Genomic DNA, 15,073 nt, shown 5'->3' with positions numbered 1-15,073 from the left:
CTTGAAGAGCTTAGTCTCACCATATAAGGCCACCAGGTCCCTCCTCTCTGATCATCAATGTTTGGCCAGAATTCCTAGAGTAAAGAAGGCGCGTACAGGATGTCGGCGATTCTCTGTGAACGCAGCAATTCTGTGGAATTCTCTTCCCTTGAAGCTTCGAGCAGAATCATGCCATTTGCGGTTCCGGAAGCTCCTCAAAACTTTCCTCTTCCCCCAGTGATCCTACCTACGCTACTCTCCGTCTTGAGCTTGGCTTTTCTTAGCGCTGGGACGCTCCCGGGTAACCATGCGCTCTATAAATCCGTTTACATTACAAGAGATGCCTTTCCGTGGCGGCATCGGCATGCGGTCTTCACTCTGGGGGCCCCCTGTGGGACCCCAGAGTGAAGAAGAGGTGGGGGGTGCACACGGGGGGAACCTGTGGTACCCCCCCTGCATTTGCATAAACAAAGCGTCAGGCACCGCACGCGGTGCCTGCCGCTTTGTTCATGCGAATGCATTAATGCATTTTTAGCATTGTGGTGGGTGGTGCTGAGAGCACCACCCGCCACAATGCTAAAAATGCAGGATGCGCCCGCCACTGTGGCGGGCACATCCTAATACCGCCCCCCCGGGGCCCCCACCCTTATGGCGGGCGGTCCCAATCCAAGGTAGGATGACGGGCGGACAAAGTCCGCCCGTCATCCTAATGACCCCCTACATATTCATATTTCCTTTGACAGGTTAACACTTCTTTTATAAACACCCAAGAAAAATTGTAAGCACCTCATGCTGCGAGAGTATATCACACACCTTTCTAAATAGGGAAATGTTTCTTCATAATCGAGATGGTAAAACACTGGGGACTGTACATATTTTGCCTAATAAAGAATGCATCACATTTTTGATAGACTTAATGAGGTTTGGTTTAATAAATTATAGTAGGGAGGGAAATCCATATCTTAATTTGTCCCTTTAAATCCGAGATGTATGCAATCATTTTTACATGTCTTCAAAAAATTAGTGTCCCATGATCTTTCACTTAATATAGCTTCCTTTCAGGAATAGCAGAACATATATTAATTTCCTCATTAACGACTAGTATATTAAAAAATCTTAATGTCATCTTGCGCCATGGCTTTTCAAGAGGCTATTTTAAGTTCACAGCATTTTCCCTGAAACATGCTTTCTGAGGGAAGACTAAGCAGTGATGAATTTCAGAGCAAAAGATACTCTCAGGTCGACATATAATAACTCTGCACAATAGAATATAATAGAGGTAATCTTCAGAGAGCCAAAATGATAATTTCTGATCAGATTGTTTGTAAATTTTATTCCCTGATATTTATGAGCTTACTTCTTTGATTTATTTCACTGTTAAGATACCATGACACGTGCAATTGCTTTATTTTCTGAAGATCATGATTTTTCTTATCTATTTTATTAGTTAAGTCATTCAACAAATAATAACTAAAACAAGCCTTTAATTTTCTTAGAAGTCATAATGGTTTGTAGTCCATAATAAATAGATCAACCTCTTAAAACAAACATGAAATATGAATTCTACCCATCTTTGAGGAAAATAAATCTGTACCTTTTTAATTATTCAGGAGGTGAGCTAAATACCTGTTTAAGACAAATTTTAATATTGATATGACTAGATAATCGCCTTATCTATCTCAACTTGTGCCCAATTGGCGGTATGAAGCAATTATAAAACAGCTAGGAGACCTGGGGAAACTTTCCATATATTAAATTTCAACCACAGTGTCTAGCAGTTCACCTAACCAGAGGATGTTCAGAAGTTGACAAAGCAGCAAAGTTTTCCATTTTGTTCAACCTACTTGTGCACTATCGCCCATAATGCAAATAACTGGTCCATTGTTGACCGTCTCTAAAACACCAAGTTTAAATCCCTTGTTTAAATTAGTAATAGATTGCTCTTCAGCACCAGTTGCTGCAGATGTTCTAATATTATTTTGGGGTAAAATTTAGACACGATATCGGTTAGACTTATAAGGCAGTAGTGAGGCGATTACAACCACTCTTCTTATGATTGGGTTAATGACGACACCCATCAATGAGTATTGAATTTCCCTCATTTCAGACACCTATCTAAAAAGAGGGTATATGCTCTGCCCACTAGTCAGTATTTGCTTTTCAAACGTAATTGCATGCAGATTAGCTGGACCTGCAGCACAAACTTAACTTCAACTAATGTATTGCTTTTTTCACAAAGGGTAGAGAAAATAATCCAACTATTGATATTCTTCGTTAAGATTGTAGAAAAGGTCTATATATTTGCTGGTCCACGAGGTTATTCGAATAGATCAGTCAATCTTCTTTAGGAATCATAATGATGTAGGGTTCAGTACAGTGCAGTCATTTACCAAATACCAAAAGTTCTTCTCAACTCGAAAGGCAATCGCTTCTTTCACAACTTTCCAAATTTTTGGTACCGAGTTACCTTTTTATTCCTGATTAACGTTTCATATACTTTCTTTAGACTGCTTATATCAGGTGTGGCACTGGAATCATGTTAAGTCTATGAAGTTTACTAATTTGGCTTTTTAGTACCAGACATGATTAATCAAATCATTTGGAATAATTATCCTCGATTCTTTTCCTTCCTTGACATACATTTTGGAGTTTTATTTTCAGCTGATCAACAACCTTATTGATTTTCTCTTTATACGGTTCAGAGCAGCTGTAAAACTTGTCACTTTTATCTTTTGAACTGAGATAGATTGATGTTTGTTAATAGAAGGTGCCTATTCTTTCCGAAGGTCTATGTGGATAATCCACCGAGAAGGGGAGAATTTCCATAGCCCTTCTTATAATTTTAAATTGATGGACACCTTTTGAGGCCAATGGTCACTCCTGTCTATACCCAAGTAAGAAAACATCCAATGATAAAATAATCATGTTTAGAAACAAATATGTACTCAATTGGGCATTGCTGTTGATCGATCTTAAAAGTTTGAGTAGTGAAAGAGTCAAAATAATTGCAAACATTCAGACACACCAGACCTTTCCTGACTGGGATCTTTAATACACTGCTTACTTTGAGGGGAGGGACTTTAGAAAAACTACCTCAGGGAACACATTTTACACACTTTCAATGTATCTTAAAAGGAGTGGTTGGTGGTGGACTGTTTCAATTTCATATTACATTCACCTGTACAAATCATTAAGTCATTTGCACACCTACTTTTAAGCCCCTCTTCTAACCATGTCAATATATGACAATATGCACTTGTGTGCATACACATTAATTAAAATCAGGTTTACAATTTTTTTAATGTTAATTTAAATGTACATATCTGCAGTCAATGACATTTTGCTTTTAAAGTCCTTATATTATTTGAATATTACTAGATTTTAATATAAGTAAACCACCAGATACTACTACCTAACTTAGTTCCTGGGAGGTATATGCAGAGAAACTATAAATGTCTGGCAACTCTCAGCCATATTTTTTGAAGCGTCAATATTTCTTTCTACATAGTTAGGATGCAGAATAGTTAAAATAGAACATGCATACATGATATATACTTATTTCCTGATTACTTTTCAGAGACATTTGCCCTGAAAAGCAGTCTAGTCCAAAGAATGAGTTACAGCCTTCCCCTGCTAACGAGCACAGCACCTAAAACTTATTTCTCATGAGGCTACTTTTTTTCCAAGATTGAAAAAACATGTCAAGACTATATTGCAGCCAACAGAATGTTAAGGATCAAGAAACCCATATGTTGGAAAGCAGAAACATTCAAAGATACTGCAGAGAATTTTAGAATGCATACGTTAAGAGAAAACTCTCGGAAATTGCTTTGAAATCTGATACCATGACTAATTACAGAATTGATACCCAAGCACCAGGTGTAACATACCGGGTGGTTGTCTGAATACTGCCTGCTTTAAACAAGCAACTCATAAGGTTGCGTGCCCATTGGAATTGGATTCTTGAGCTTAGTAGTGCGGCCACTGGGTAGATTTCTTGACATCAGAATGTATTCAAGTTTCCGGACTATTTTGTGTACAGAAACGATCATTATCTTTGGTAACGCTATTTCTGGTTGATACTCCATTGGACCATACATTCCTCACCTTAAAATACTCCCCAGATGTCAGACTGAAATCAGAATTTTTTCTTCAACAGTGCTCCCTCCACTAGGTGACACCATGCAGCTCCATGTTAGTTTTGTACCACCCCAGAACTGACAGATCTAAGCAGCACATAAGCGCGACCATGGGTCGCTGTCAGTTTCTCATTTCTCTTTCTGTATCCTCAGACGCCGAGTGTAACAGTTGTTGGTACCAGTGTGAAGATCTCTCAACTTGTGATCTCTTTAGATATTTTTCAAAAAGCCAACTCGAGAAAATAGGGAGGGTGGTGAGGAATCTGCAGTTCGACAAAATATCCATCAGAAAGAGTGTCACCAACGTTAAGTAACTACTTCTTCTGATGGATACTTCTAAGCACAGATACTTCACCTCAGAACAGATACCAGATTGTTTACCTGTGTGGTAACCATTCTGGTATCAAAACATCTTGCGGGAACAAGCTGGGGGAAGAGTCCTTCTGATCCGACCTGGTATTGAAAGCAGTAGTGCTCTGGAAATGTTTTCATTGATGCCCATGTCGGAACCTGGCAGATATGAGGGACAGGCACTCTGCACGCCAACACAGTGGTGGCATCCTTAACCATGGTGGAATGCGCTCGCAGAACATCCGAGGACTAGCCACCTCAAACGGGTCATTACCACGAGAATTAAAAGCTGATTGTCCACAAAGTGTTTCTTGGTACAAACTATATAGCAGCTTAAAAACTCTTGGGGTTCAACTGATGAAGCCTTTCCTCCTCTTTTAAGGAATAAGGAGGAAGCAAAGAATGCAGGCAGTGTGATGGATTGCTTTATGTGAAAGGCAATCACGACTTTTGGCAAAATGCTCTCAGCACCTACTTGTCTGGAGAAAATGGTGGTGTATAGTAGTTACACTAGAGTGTTTGGAGTTCACTCATGCAACGAGCTAACATAATTGTGATGAAGAACAGTCTTTAAAGTCAATATATACAGAGAACAAATATGAAAGGCATACACAAGAGAAACAGAGACCAAATTAGAGTACCACGGTGGAATCACATATTGCTTTGGAGGCAAGATGTGTATACAACCTTTATAAGTCTCATCACAACAGGTGATTTAAACAAGGGTAGTTGATCTGGCAAATGCAGAAAGGCTGAAATGACAGACCAACAACCTTTAATAGCACCCCTCACAAGGCCTTGCTGGTCTACAAAAACACAAAGAACCACTGGCATCTTTGCTTGTAAGGGATCAATCATATGAGCACCACACCAGGCCACAAACTTGTCCCGGCATTCAGATAACACACTTCATGAAAGGAAATCTGGGGACAAGGAGGATTTCTTCTACCTCAGGTGGCCGGGCAGATGGAGTCAGTACTCTGTCACCATGTATGTAGGTGTAGATTGTGCATTATCAGGTGGAGGACCCGCCTCTATTGCTGTGACAGAAGATACTCCTGAAGTGGTTGCCTGATCAGAGGCCAGCTGTTCATGCCTAAAAGTTCTGGGTACCAAACTAATGGCCCAATCCAGAGCCACTAGAATAACTTCATCTCAAATTGTTCTTGGTCCTTTTTCAGAACTCTGGGCAGGAGAGACAAGAGCAGGAAGGTGTACATGAATCCCAAGCTCTATTCCAACCAGAATGAATCTCCTAATGAGTGGTCTTGCGGAAACCCCAATGCACAATACCTTTAACATTGAGTGTTCTCCAGGGTGGTAAAAAGATCTGCACTGTTGGAAGAGGCCTTGCTCCACTGATTCAAACACCACCTGCCAGACTCTGTAAGCTCCAACCCCAAGCTCTGGCATTTAGAAACCCTGCCAGGTTGTTCACGATCAGTGAAACACCCTGGTGCTCTAACCAACTTCAGAGGCGCAGAGACTCCTGGCACACTTATCAAGAACCCTCTCCGCCTTGCATTTTGCAATTCCACATAGCAGTGGTGTTGTCTGTGAGTACCTGCACCATCCTTCCCTTGATGGATGTCAGGAAGACTATGAGCCGAGATTCTGTTGCAGGAAAAAGTCCTCTGATCTCCAAAAGATTGTCTCAGCAGTCCAGCGGGATGTGTAGCTCTGGGTGGGAAAGTGAGAGGGGCCTGCCACTGAATTAATTTTGTTTGATTGCCTCCAGTGCAGATTATGAAATGTCACCTATTAAATCTGGATGACATCAGTCAGATTTCATTGATGCTGGGCCCATTGGAACTTCAGATTCCATTACAGAACCCACATATACCGCTTTGCCCTCACTGTGACCCAAGGAGGAGTCTGAAATATCAGGATCACATTGCAAATGCCACAGACTTGTTGCCGTGGATGGAAGGTCCAAAACTGCACTTCGTCCAAGAGAGATCCAAAGAGCAGAAGCAACTGTGAAGAAGTCCGGTGCAACTTCAGCAATGATGTAAGGAGGTTTGCCATCGTCTGGAAGTAGTTTATGACTGACTGTGCAAAGCCCTCCTTCGACAGCCAGTCCTCAAGGAAGGATGACGACTTGTGTCCTCGATCTCGGATGGTGGGCAGCAACTACCACCACCACTTTTGTGAGCAACCAAGGGGCGCTGGTGAGGCTGAAAGGAAGAACAGCAGACTGAAAATGCTCATGGCCTACCTTGAACGGCTGGGAACGTCTGTGGGATACTCAGGATACCTTAGTCACGAGGGTCCATTTGAGACATGATGTAGGCCAGCATAAGCATTTTGCAATTGTCCTTCAGAAGGAAGGCATTCAGAGGTTGATGGTTCAAAATAGGCCTGAGACTCCCCTTCCTGTCCTTTCTCAGCACAAAGAAATAACGAATGTAACAATCCTCTCAGTGTACAGTGCCCTTTTGATAGCCCACTTGGACAGTAACTGAGCTTTTGACATTCTCTTTAATGGGCGAGGGGAGAAGAGGAATAGGGTTGTTTTACAGGGCACAAAGGAGAGGGAGGGTGTAGCCCTGCTGAACAATCTGTAAGATTCATCTGTTGGACGTGATGGATCGTCAACCCCAGAGAAGTGCTGGGCCCTTCACCCTACTGGATAGGCATGCACCACTAAGGGCAAACGAAAGAAGTTTGGTGCTTGTTGCGGCAGGGGAGAAAGAATGGGAGCAATGATGCCCCTGGTGGCCTGCAAGCTTCCTACAAGACCCATGTCCGTGAAAGGACTAGGGTGAGTACTGGTTTGGGAGGCTATCTTGCCCTATACACCAACTCTCTGGGATAGCTCTATGAACTTTTCAAATTGGGGAGTAAACTGCTAGGCGGGTGTTAAGAGACATAGGGAGCAAGCCATGGCTCTACTTTCCTTAAAGCACTCCAACACAGAACCTGCCGTTTCACCAAAAAGGTGCAAGTTATCAAAAGGCATATCCATTAGAGAGGCTTGTATATCACCAGAAAATCTTGTGGAGGGCAACTATGAGTGTTGGCGAAGCACAAAACTGGTGCCAGCAGCCCTCCCAGGCAATTAGTAATATCTAGGCCAGCTACAACAACCTATTTGATGACATTTTGTCTATCATGATTTGTCTGATCCACGAGGCCCTGAGGTCTTCCAGGACCGCTGGCAAAATCTGTCCATGCATGTCCCTAAAGGAATGCATGTAGCAGACGAATAGGTAGACAGCATTAGCCGACAGCAATGCTAGGCTGGTGGAGGAAAACAAAAAGGTAACTTAGTAGTGGTTTCACCCCACCATTTTTTTTTGAGTGACGTTGTCAAGTCGACCATTTGGTGCTGCGTCCCTCCTTGAATAATGTCAGGCACACATCCTGGAAATCCTTCAATGTAGTCGCCATCTTCTGATTCTTTTTACCCCTTGGTAACTTTAATTTGTGTTTTTTCTTGTTCTCGATTGTCTGGAGAATCATCTTTGCAAATACAGCTCACCTTGTGGAGGTGGGGTTGCATGTGAATACAGACAATTCTTCAGCTGCAAAACTACTGCCACCGGTAAGTAACCCTCCATTTTGCAACATCAATCTTTTCTTGAGTTACATGCTGTGCACTGCTTATATGCTGGTCCTTTCTTCTATATTGAACTTTTGGATGGGGAGCTGGTTGTTTTTTGGGGAGAAAAGAATAATTTCAATTTTTTTGGGGTTAAGTTTGAGATGGATCGAGTGGAACCACGCTTGAATTTTGATGAGGGTGTTGTTGAGGTGGAGGATGTCAGCATGGGTTTTTATCTTATGGTAGAGTTGTGTATCGTCAGCGTAGAGGTGATAGTTAATCCCTGCTTGTTTGAGAATGAGGGTGAGAGGTTCCATGAAGAGGTTAAAGAGAGAGGGAGATGGTATGGATCCTTGTGGAACTCCTAGAGAGATGGGACCTAGACCTAGTCGATAGGATAAGCCGTCCAAACTCTAATCTTTCAGGAGCAACTCTGTCAGGCTCAGGGTGGCACACTTCGCCCTCCTGCTCCCTCATATCGTTAAGAGGTGCTGATGCGCAGAAAGCTTTATGATTAGTCCCTGTGACCAGTAGATCCGACAACCTCAATTGTTTTTCCGACTGAAGAGTTAGGATCTTTTGTTTGAGTTTTATATGGGGCAAATGCAACCCGAAGGTATCAGAGCGCTTTACATGAGCACTAGTTGCATTACAGGCAGAAACATTCATTCTGTTATGCACAGGGAGATGAAATGATTTGCCCAGAATCACAGGATGTTCAGCGTCCCTGCAGAGACTTGAAAGCGGTTCCTCAGCTTCAAGGACGACCGCTCTAGCCATTAGGTCACCTCCTGTCCCGATATTAATATCAGTTTTATCAGTTACTTGTGTTAGCATCTTTATAATCACATGCAGTATCAAGGGTATAGACAGAAAAGCCAAGGCAAACCTCCCTGATCATTTTATCAATACGGCATTTCCTAGAGATCTTGGTTAAGGAAACCTGGATGCAAAGTTTTGGCATTCTGCGTTTTGGTGACTTGTGAGTAGGTCCACTTGTGTAGTGCCCCACTGGAGGAAGATGCTCATTACTACCATTTCTTTAAACTCCCATTTGTGTATGTCTCTGTGTTGAATTTTTCTGGTATGTCCATCAACGCTAGAGTTATCCCTTTCTCATTCGCCCATTTCCATATATCTTGGGTTAGTTTGGATAGCTTGTGCAACCTTGTTCCCCCTTGCTTGTTCAAGCAAGCAAGGTAGAAAATTGTGGTTTGGATTAATACTGTCCTTCCCTTGGCATGTTTTTGGAATGCCTTTAGAGCTAGAAAAACAGACTTGAGTTCTAACAACTGATGTTAAGGTTTAGCATGTGTGCTCCCCATCCTGTGTGGCCATTGAAGAAGTGGTTTGTCTGAAAGATTTTACCTCTGTGATGTTGGTCAAGTTCCACCACTGCATTTCTCTTCCTACTTAGCCTGTGACAACCTCTAGATCATCCCAACTTTTTGTTGCTTGTGCCCACAGTTGCTGTAGTTACTCATTTAGTGGTTTCATGCGCTATCTTGCATGGGTGTATTAAAGGGAATCATGATGCCAAGTAAGTTCCCCACAGTTCTCACTGTCAGATATTGACCATTCTGGTAAGGGTGAGGTTTAACCAGTATCACAAGGACTTGTTTGTTCACTGGAAAGGCTTTCATAGTTTAGGAGATTTTTTCGCTTTTTAGTTTCGGTGACAACTACTGGTAGTTGGAGAATCCCAGGCTATATACTGTCCTCATTACTGAGTGTATGCTGTTTATGCATTGCTTGATTGTCCTTGCTCTTACCAGCCTTTCGTCCAGTTAAGGGTACACATCTATTCCCCTTCTTCTCTGTATGCTCATACCACAGCCAGGTACTCTGTGAACACTCTTGGTGCTGACTGTATCCCAAAGGGTAATACCTTGAATTGGTAGTGCAACTTTTCCACTTCAGTGGCAGGTACGACTGCTCTTCCCCTGCCTGGTCCTCAAAAGACAGGTCTTGAGGGTGATCTGTGCTGCCATTGCGTTGGGGTTGTTGTGGTGGTTGCTTACTATCCGAGGTGGCTGGTTATATGCCCCAGGGTGGGTGCTCACTTTCTCTGATGCATGTCCCCTCGAAACGGTCCTCTGTATTGCAACCCTAAGCCAGACATGTTAATGCAGAGTTGTGGCAGTGCATAGTTGCCTACTGGCAAGATCTGTTGCACCCATTGGTGATTTGAGACAGGTGCTGGCAATGGTCTTGGGTTCAGGGACTAGGCTGTTTTTGACTTATATTTTAACTCTTCATGTAGGTGTTGCATGGGTTTCTTGCCTTTATCCCACTATTGCTGGCCATACTGGTTGAGCAGCACATTTGAATTTACAATGTCCAATTGTTCTGCTTCTGATCTGTCCACTCTCTTGCTCTCCTTGTCCGGTGGAGGGCATGTAGAGGTAGGGTATTTTTCTCTTTCAAGCTAGGGTATTTTTCTCTTTCAAGCTGTTGCCATGAGGATACCCTTGATTTATGGGAGGGGTCTCTTGTGGAGATCCTATATTTTTTTTCCACCCATGGGGTGATGGCCTTTGCAGCCGCTGGCTCCTTGAAGGATTCTGCCTCCTCTTCCTCCAACTGCACGCCACAGGTGTTTGCTGCTATTTAAAACCACAAGGTATGCGTTGATGTTACCTGGGGGTAAAGGTCTCAGAAGGTAGGAGTCTACCCTTTCTTCTGGTGAGTCAGCATACAGGTCTTGCTACGCTCTGGACTTCCCTGCATACAAAGGGTCATATTTGAGGAACTGCTCTTCTTCCTCAAGACAGAAGAGCTGCTTTACAGTCTCCTCCTGAGGTTCTGTAGTGAGTGGTGATTCAATTTCAGTAACCTAGTTGCCGTTTTCATTGCTTAGGTTTCAGTTTTTTTTTACTTCTTTAATGTCGTCAAACTCTTTTACAAGAGGGCTTCCATGTCAGCCTCCATGCATCCTCTCTTTCTCAATGTCAAGAGATTTTTTGTTCAGCATTGGTTGTTTCTTCCCTTTTCTTCAGAGTTGGTGTTAAGCCATTCTTCCCCAGAGGGGTCTTGTCCTTACCACGCTCCAGATACTCTTGACGTTAAAGCTGGCTTGAGGATCTGGCTCCAGCAGTGTCATCCTTTCACTTGGATCTGTGGAGCTCTCTGGCTCCTTTTTGCGTTCCAGACTCAACTTTTTAGCATCAATGCTTGTATTGCGTGCATGCTTTGAGTGTGGGATTTTCAGCCTGGCTGCTGACAGCTCCTGTGGTGTTACCTTGCACTTAGTTTAGATGCCATTGTCTTCCGCTTTTGTTTCCTCTCTGGTTGCCCCTTGACTACCTCTTAAAGGTAGGAGTGTTTCCACGGGCCAACTCGGTGTACCTCAGTGTGTCCTTTTCTTTGCTCGACAGCCCCAGATCTTTCAAGGATTTTGGTCTTCATAGAGATGAGACTATGTGAAAAGCGCTCAGCACTGCTTCTGCCTCAGACTCATGGTTTTGGGATGGAATTCTGCGAACCCTTCCAAACAATGGTCCTTCGAGAGGCAAAGGTTACAGACTTCGTGGCTGGCTTTTTGTGCATACTTCTGGTGCCACTTGGGGCAAAATCTAAAAGGGATGTGCTCCATACCCCTCTTTTAATCTGTGACTCATGTGGTCTTGGTGAATTTCGGTCTTTGCATCACTTCAGTGTTCTTCAGTTGCTTTCGGTTTCCACGTCTACCACAGCGTCCATCTTGTGCTCTGTTATCTTCGACATGCTCTTCTGTGTTTTTCAGTAAAAAACTATTTTCTTCAGGACACATTTTCCCTCCTCGACTCCAGAGCTTTCTTGTGATTTCAGACTCCACTGCAGAAAAAAGAATCTCAAGATGGCAACTACATTGAAGGATTTCCAGGGCATGGTCTGAATTTTTCAAAGAGAGATATAGCACCAAATGGTAAATCCCACTCAAAAAAGAAAAAAAAGAAGAAAAAAAAAAGAAAAGAAACTACAAACAGACAACTCCGGACCCAGCTTCTATGAGGCAGAATAAAGCATGTGAATCTAGGAAAGGATCATGCTGCAAAACATACGCTTGCCAAAAGCCTCAATCCTCTTGGACTCTCTAGCCAGAGGAGTTAAGGCGAGTGAACTGGGATTCACTTTACTGGTTGAAGACAGAGCCGCAAGATCTTGAAAGTAAGATGTTTAGAAAGAAAATCATGATTGCCATAATCTAGTCTGAAATGTATGGACACCTGTCTATTAACCAGTGGGCAGGGATTTGACCAAGTGGCCATCAAGGTATTGGTGAGATTTTTCTTAAAAGGGAGCAAAAAGCTCAAATATGCCAGACCGAGGCTAAAAAATATATTTGAGGATGTTAATATTGGTCTCAAATGAGGGCAGCTGTAAAACTAGTACCTCACCTGCCCACCGGACCACCAAAGGAGGCATTTATTTCAGTTAGTAGTCCAAGTAGTGAGTCAAACCCTGCTTCAAGGGAGTGGTCAAGATCACTGACCTCTTTTTAACCCAAGTCAAATTTATCATCAGTGTAATGAGGGGGAGAAAACATCTCCTGTCCCATCATCCTCCTCCTTCCCATCCTGTATTGTCTCTTGTTCAGAGTCTGAGCCAAAAATATATTGATGCCTCTGCTGGTGCATAGGCTGTGGTAAAGCCACCAGGTGAGAGGCAGGATGTATAATGACGGGATACACTTTTGTAAATCGGTTGCACAACATCAGTAGCGGTTGAGCCAAAGTCTGTTTGGTGTATGACATCTGAATCAGCCTTGGATCCTCCACCCACACTGGTTGCACTGGTGCTGGCACTGATATAAAAGAACCCTTCGTGGGTCTTGGTGTAGGAGTAGAAGCTTGTACTGGAGTCCAAAGTGGTCCAACAGCACAGAGGAAGGATCCGCCGATGGTACCCAGACTTGGGGCACCTTTGTTTCCTTAGAGCTACAAGGCACACCAGAGACAACAAGAAGTAAATAACAAATTAGCAGCCTGCAAAGCCTTAAAAGGTGTCAATCTGCAGCAGTGTCTCTAATGGCTGGAGAAATTGGGGGGCACCTGAAACAGCTGAGGAATCTGCTCCATGAAGGAGGAACTCTAGGGTGAATGACTCATCAAGATGTCCTCGCCCCTCTTTTGGCTCAGAGTGTCAGGCGGGGATCAAGTACTGCTTCACTCTTATTTGTGCTTAGACTTGGACTTCCCAGAGCACTTCAAGCATGAAGTTGGCCGCTAGGCCTTGGGAAAGCATGACTAAGTCAGATGCATGACAGCACATTTATCGCGCAACTTTGAGCCATGGCGTGTGGAGGACCCCCAGAGACACCTTGTGCGAGTCCATTAAAGACATTGGTTATCTTCACTCACTGCAGTTCGAAAACTGTAAGCTGGTGTGTGAGTGGGGGGGGGAGGGGGGGCGGGGGTAGACATCATGCCCTAGAATGCTGTAACTAGATTAATGAGTCATGAGAAGACTAACACAACTAGGAGCAAAGCTCCATATCGCAGCATTCTAGAGTGAGGATTCTGCAGGCAGAAGTATTCATCAGAAATCCTCTACCAACCCCAAGACAGAACCTCCGCTTCACCTGGTGTAGAACGTGAACATTTAACTACTAGATCGAAAAAAACACGCCTCAAGAGAGAGTGCACAGCAGAAGAAATAAAAGAGGAAGTCCTGAAGAAATGGATGTGGATGGCCAGATCTTGCATGATTATGTTATAGTAAATGTTATTACATTGAGTTTGTTGTTTCGGGTTTCAGTTCTAAAATACGTTCCACAAAGTTTGAGGCTGAATGTTTTAAATAAATAATGCATCAATGAACACCCTGAGGATTACAACAGTCCGAATACAACAGCAGAGACTTCTAACTACTATTAGAGACCGGAAGTATCCTAAGTTAGGTCCACACGTAATGTTGTCGATCAGAAACCATGTTTATTAAAGAGGTATGACAATGCTACTTTACCACTATTTTGAAAGCAAGTTGATGGATGTTAAAACCGAGGAAGGTATTTTTTCCTTACCCCTGAGGTTTAAAGCGAAGACAAGATCCTGTACAACATAAAACACACAAAGATGGGTCTCTGATTTTCTCACCTCTATTTCAGATACTGAAGGCTCCTTGTTAAAGCACATGTTCATGATGTTTCTCGCTGTCCGATAAAAGGTCGTCAAAGACACAGACTTTCCCTGTTGATAAATGTAGGCATACAGTGCAAGTCATTATCTGGAATTAACACAGTCGTTAGATGAAACTAAGCAAATGTCCCACATGCCCATTTAAGAGAATACAGAAGAGCACTGTTCCTCTAAAAGTCTATGACCGTAGTAGGCAATTTGAACACAAGGTATACAGAAAGAAAATTAAGTCATCAGTACACTGAGGAAGGGGCTTAGGTATTTACAACCCAAGAACTACCACAAAAGTGCCAAATAAACTTAGAGATGAAAACTAAATATGCTCTACTGGGCCATCTGCAACAGGTTTTCTTACCCTCTTTCAGTTTCATTCTTTTGACCACTAAGAGCAGTGGAAAGTCATGTCCAAGAGAGCAAAAGTGAGTCATTCATGAGTACTGGTAAAGAAATTAAGTCCTATTCCTTAGGGGACTGCTAAAGGAATTAAGTAATATTCCTTAGGGGATCATGTACTTGGGATTGTAATCCAAGGAAATGATGCATAATTTAAGGGAATTATCCACACATTAAAATTACAAATATCCTAGATGTAAGAGGCTTGAATCTTTTGCAGAGATAGTCCTCTCATGATATGGCATTCTCTATTGAAAGGTGTTGTATGGACATTTTCAAGAGATGAGGAATTTAGATGGCTGGAGGAATTAGGATATTTGCAAAAAAGGTGCAAGAAGCAGACCCTTACTAACCTCTCAACCTAGGCTCCAACCACCTGCTACACTAAAGATGACCTCAGTCTAAGTTGGGTACCAAACCCAGTCCACACCAACAATCGCTTCCCAATCCGAACCTGTTCCAATGTTCAGCACTTAGACAGAAACTCTGTACCAAAGCAAATGGATACTTACCTGGCAGACTGACCTCCCTGTTCACACTCAATC

General features: G+C 42.9%; 1 protein-coding gene across 3 annotated transcripts in view; it reads right to left on the bottom strand.

The window, feature by feature from the left end:
* Nucleotides 1-15,073, bottom strand: part of JARID2 (jumonji and AT-rich interaction domain containing 2) — a 666,167-nt gene that overhangs the window by 135,010 nt on the left and 516,084 nt on the right. For all 3 annotated transcript variants that reach the window (XM_078687918.1, XM_078687917.1, XM_078687919.1), the window contains exon 9: nucleotides 14,094-14,186. In XM_078687918.1, the coding sequence (XP_078544044.1) occupies nucleotides 14,094-14,186 (93 nt within the window). The remainder of the gene's footprint in view (nucleotides 1-14,093; nucleotides 14,187-15,073) is intronic.

Source organism: Lissotriton helveticus, chromosome 4_1 (assembly GCF_964261635.1).
Source record: "Lissotriton helveticus chromosome 4_1, aLisHel1.1, whole genome shotgun sequence".
NCBI classification, from domain to species: Eukaryota; Metazoa; Chordata; class Amphibia; order Caudata; family Salamandridae; genus Lissotriton; species Lissotriton helveticus.
Note: the sequence above shows the minus strand (reverse complement) of the source record. Positions and strands in the feature narration are given on the sequence as shown.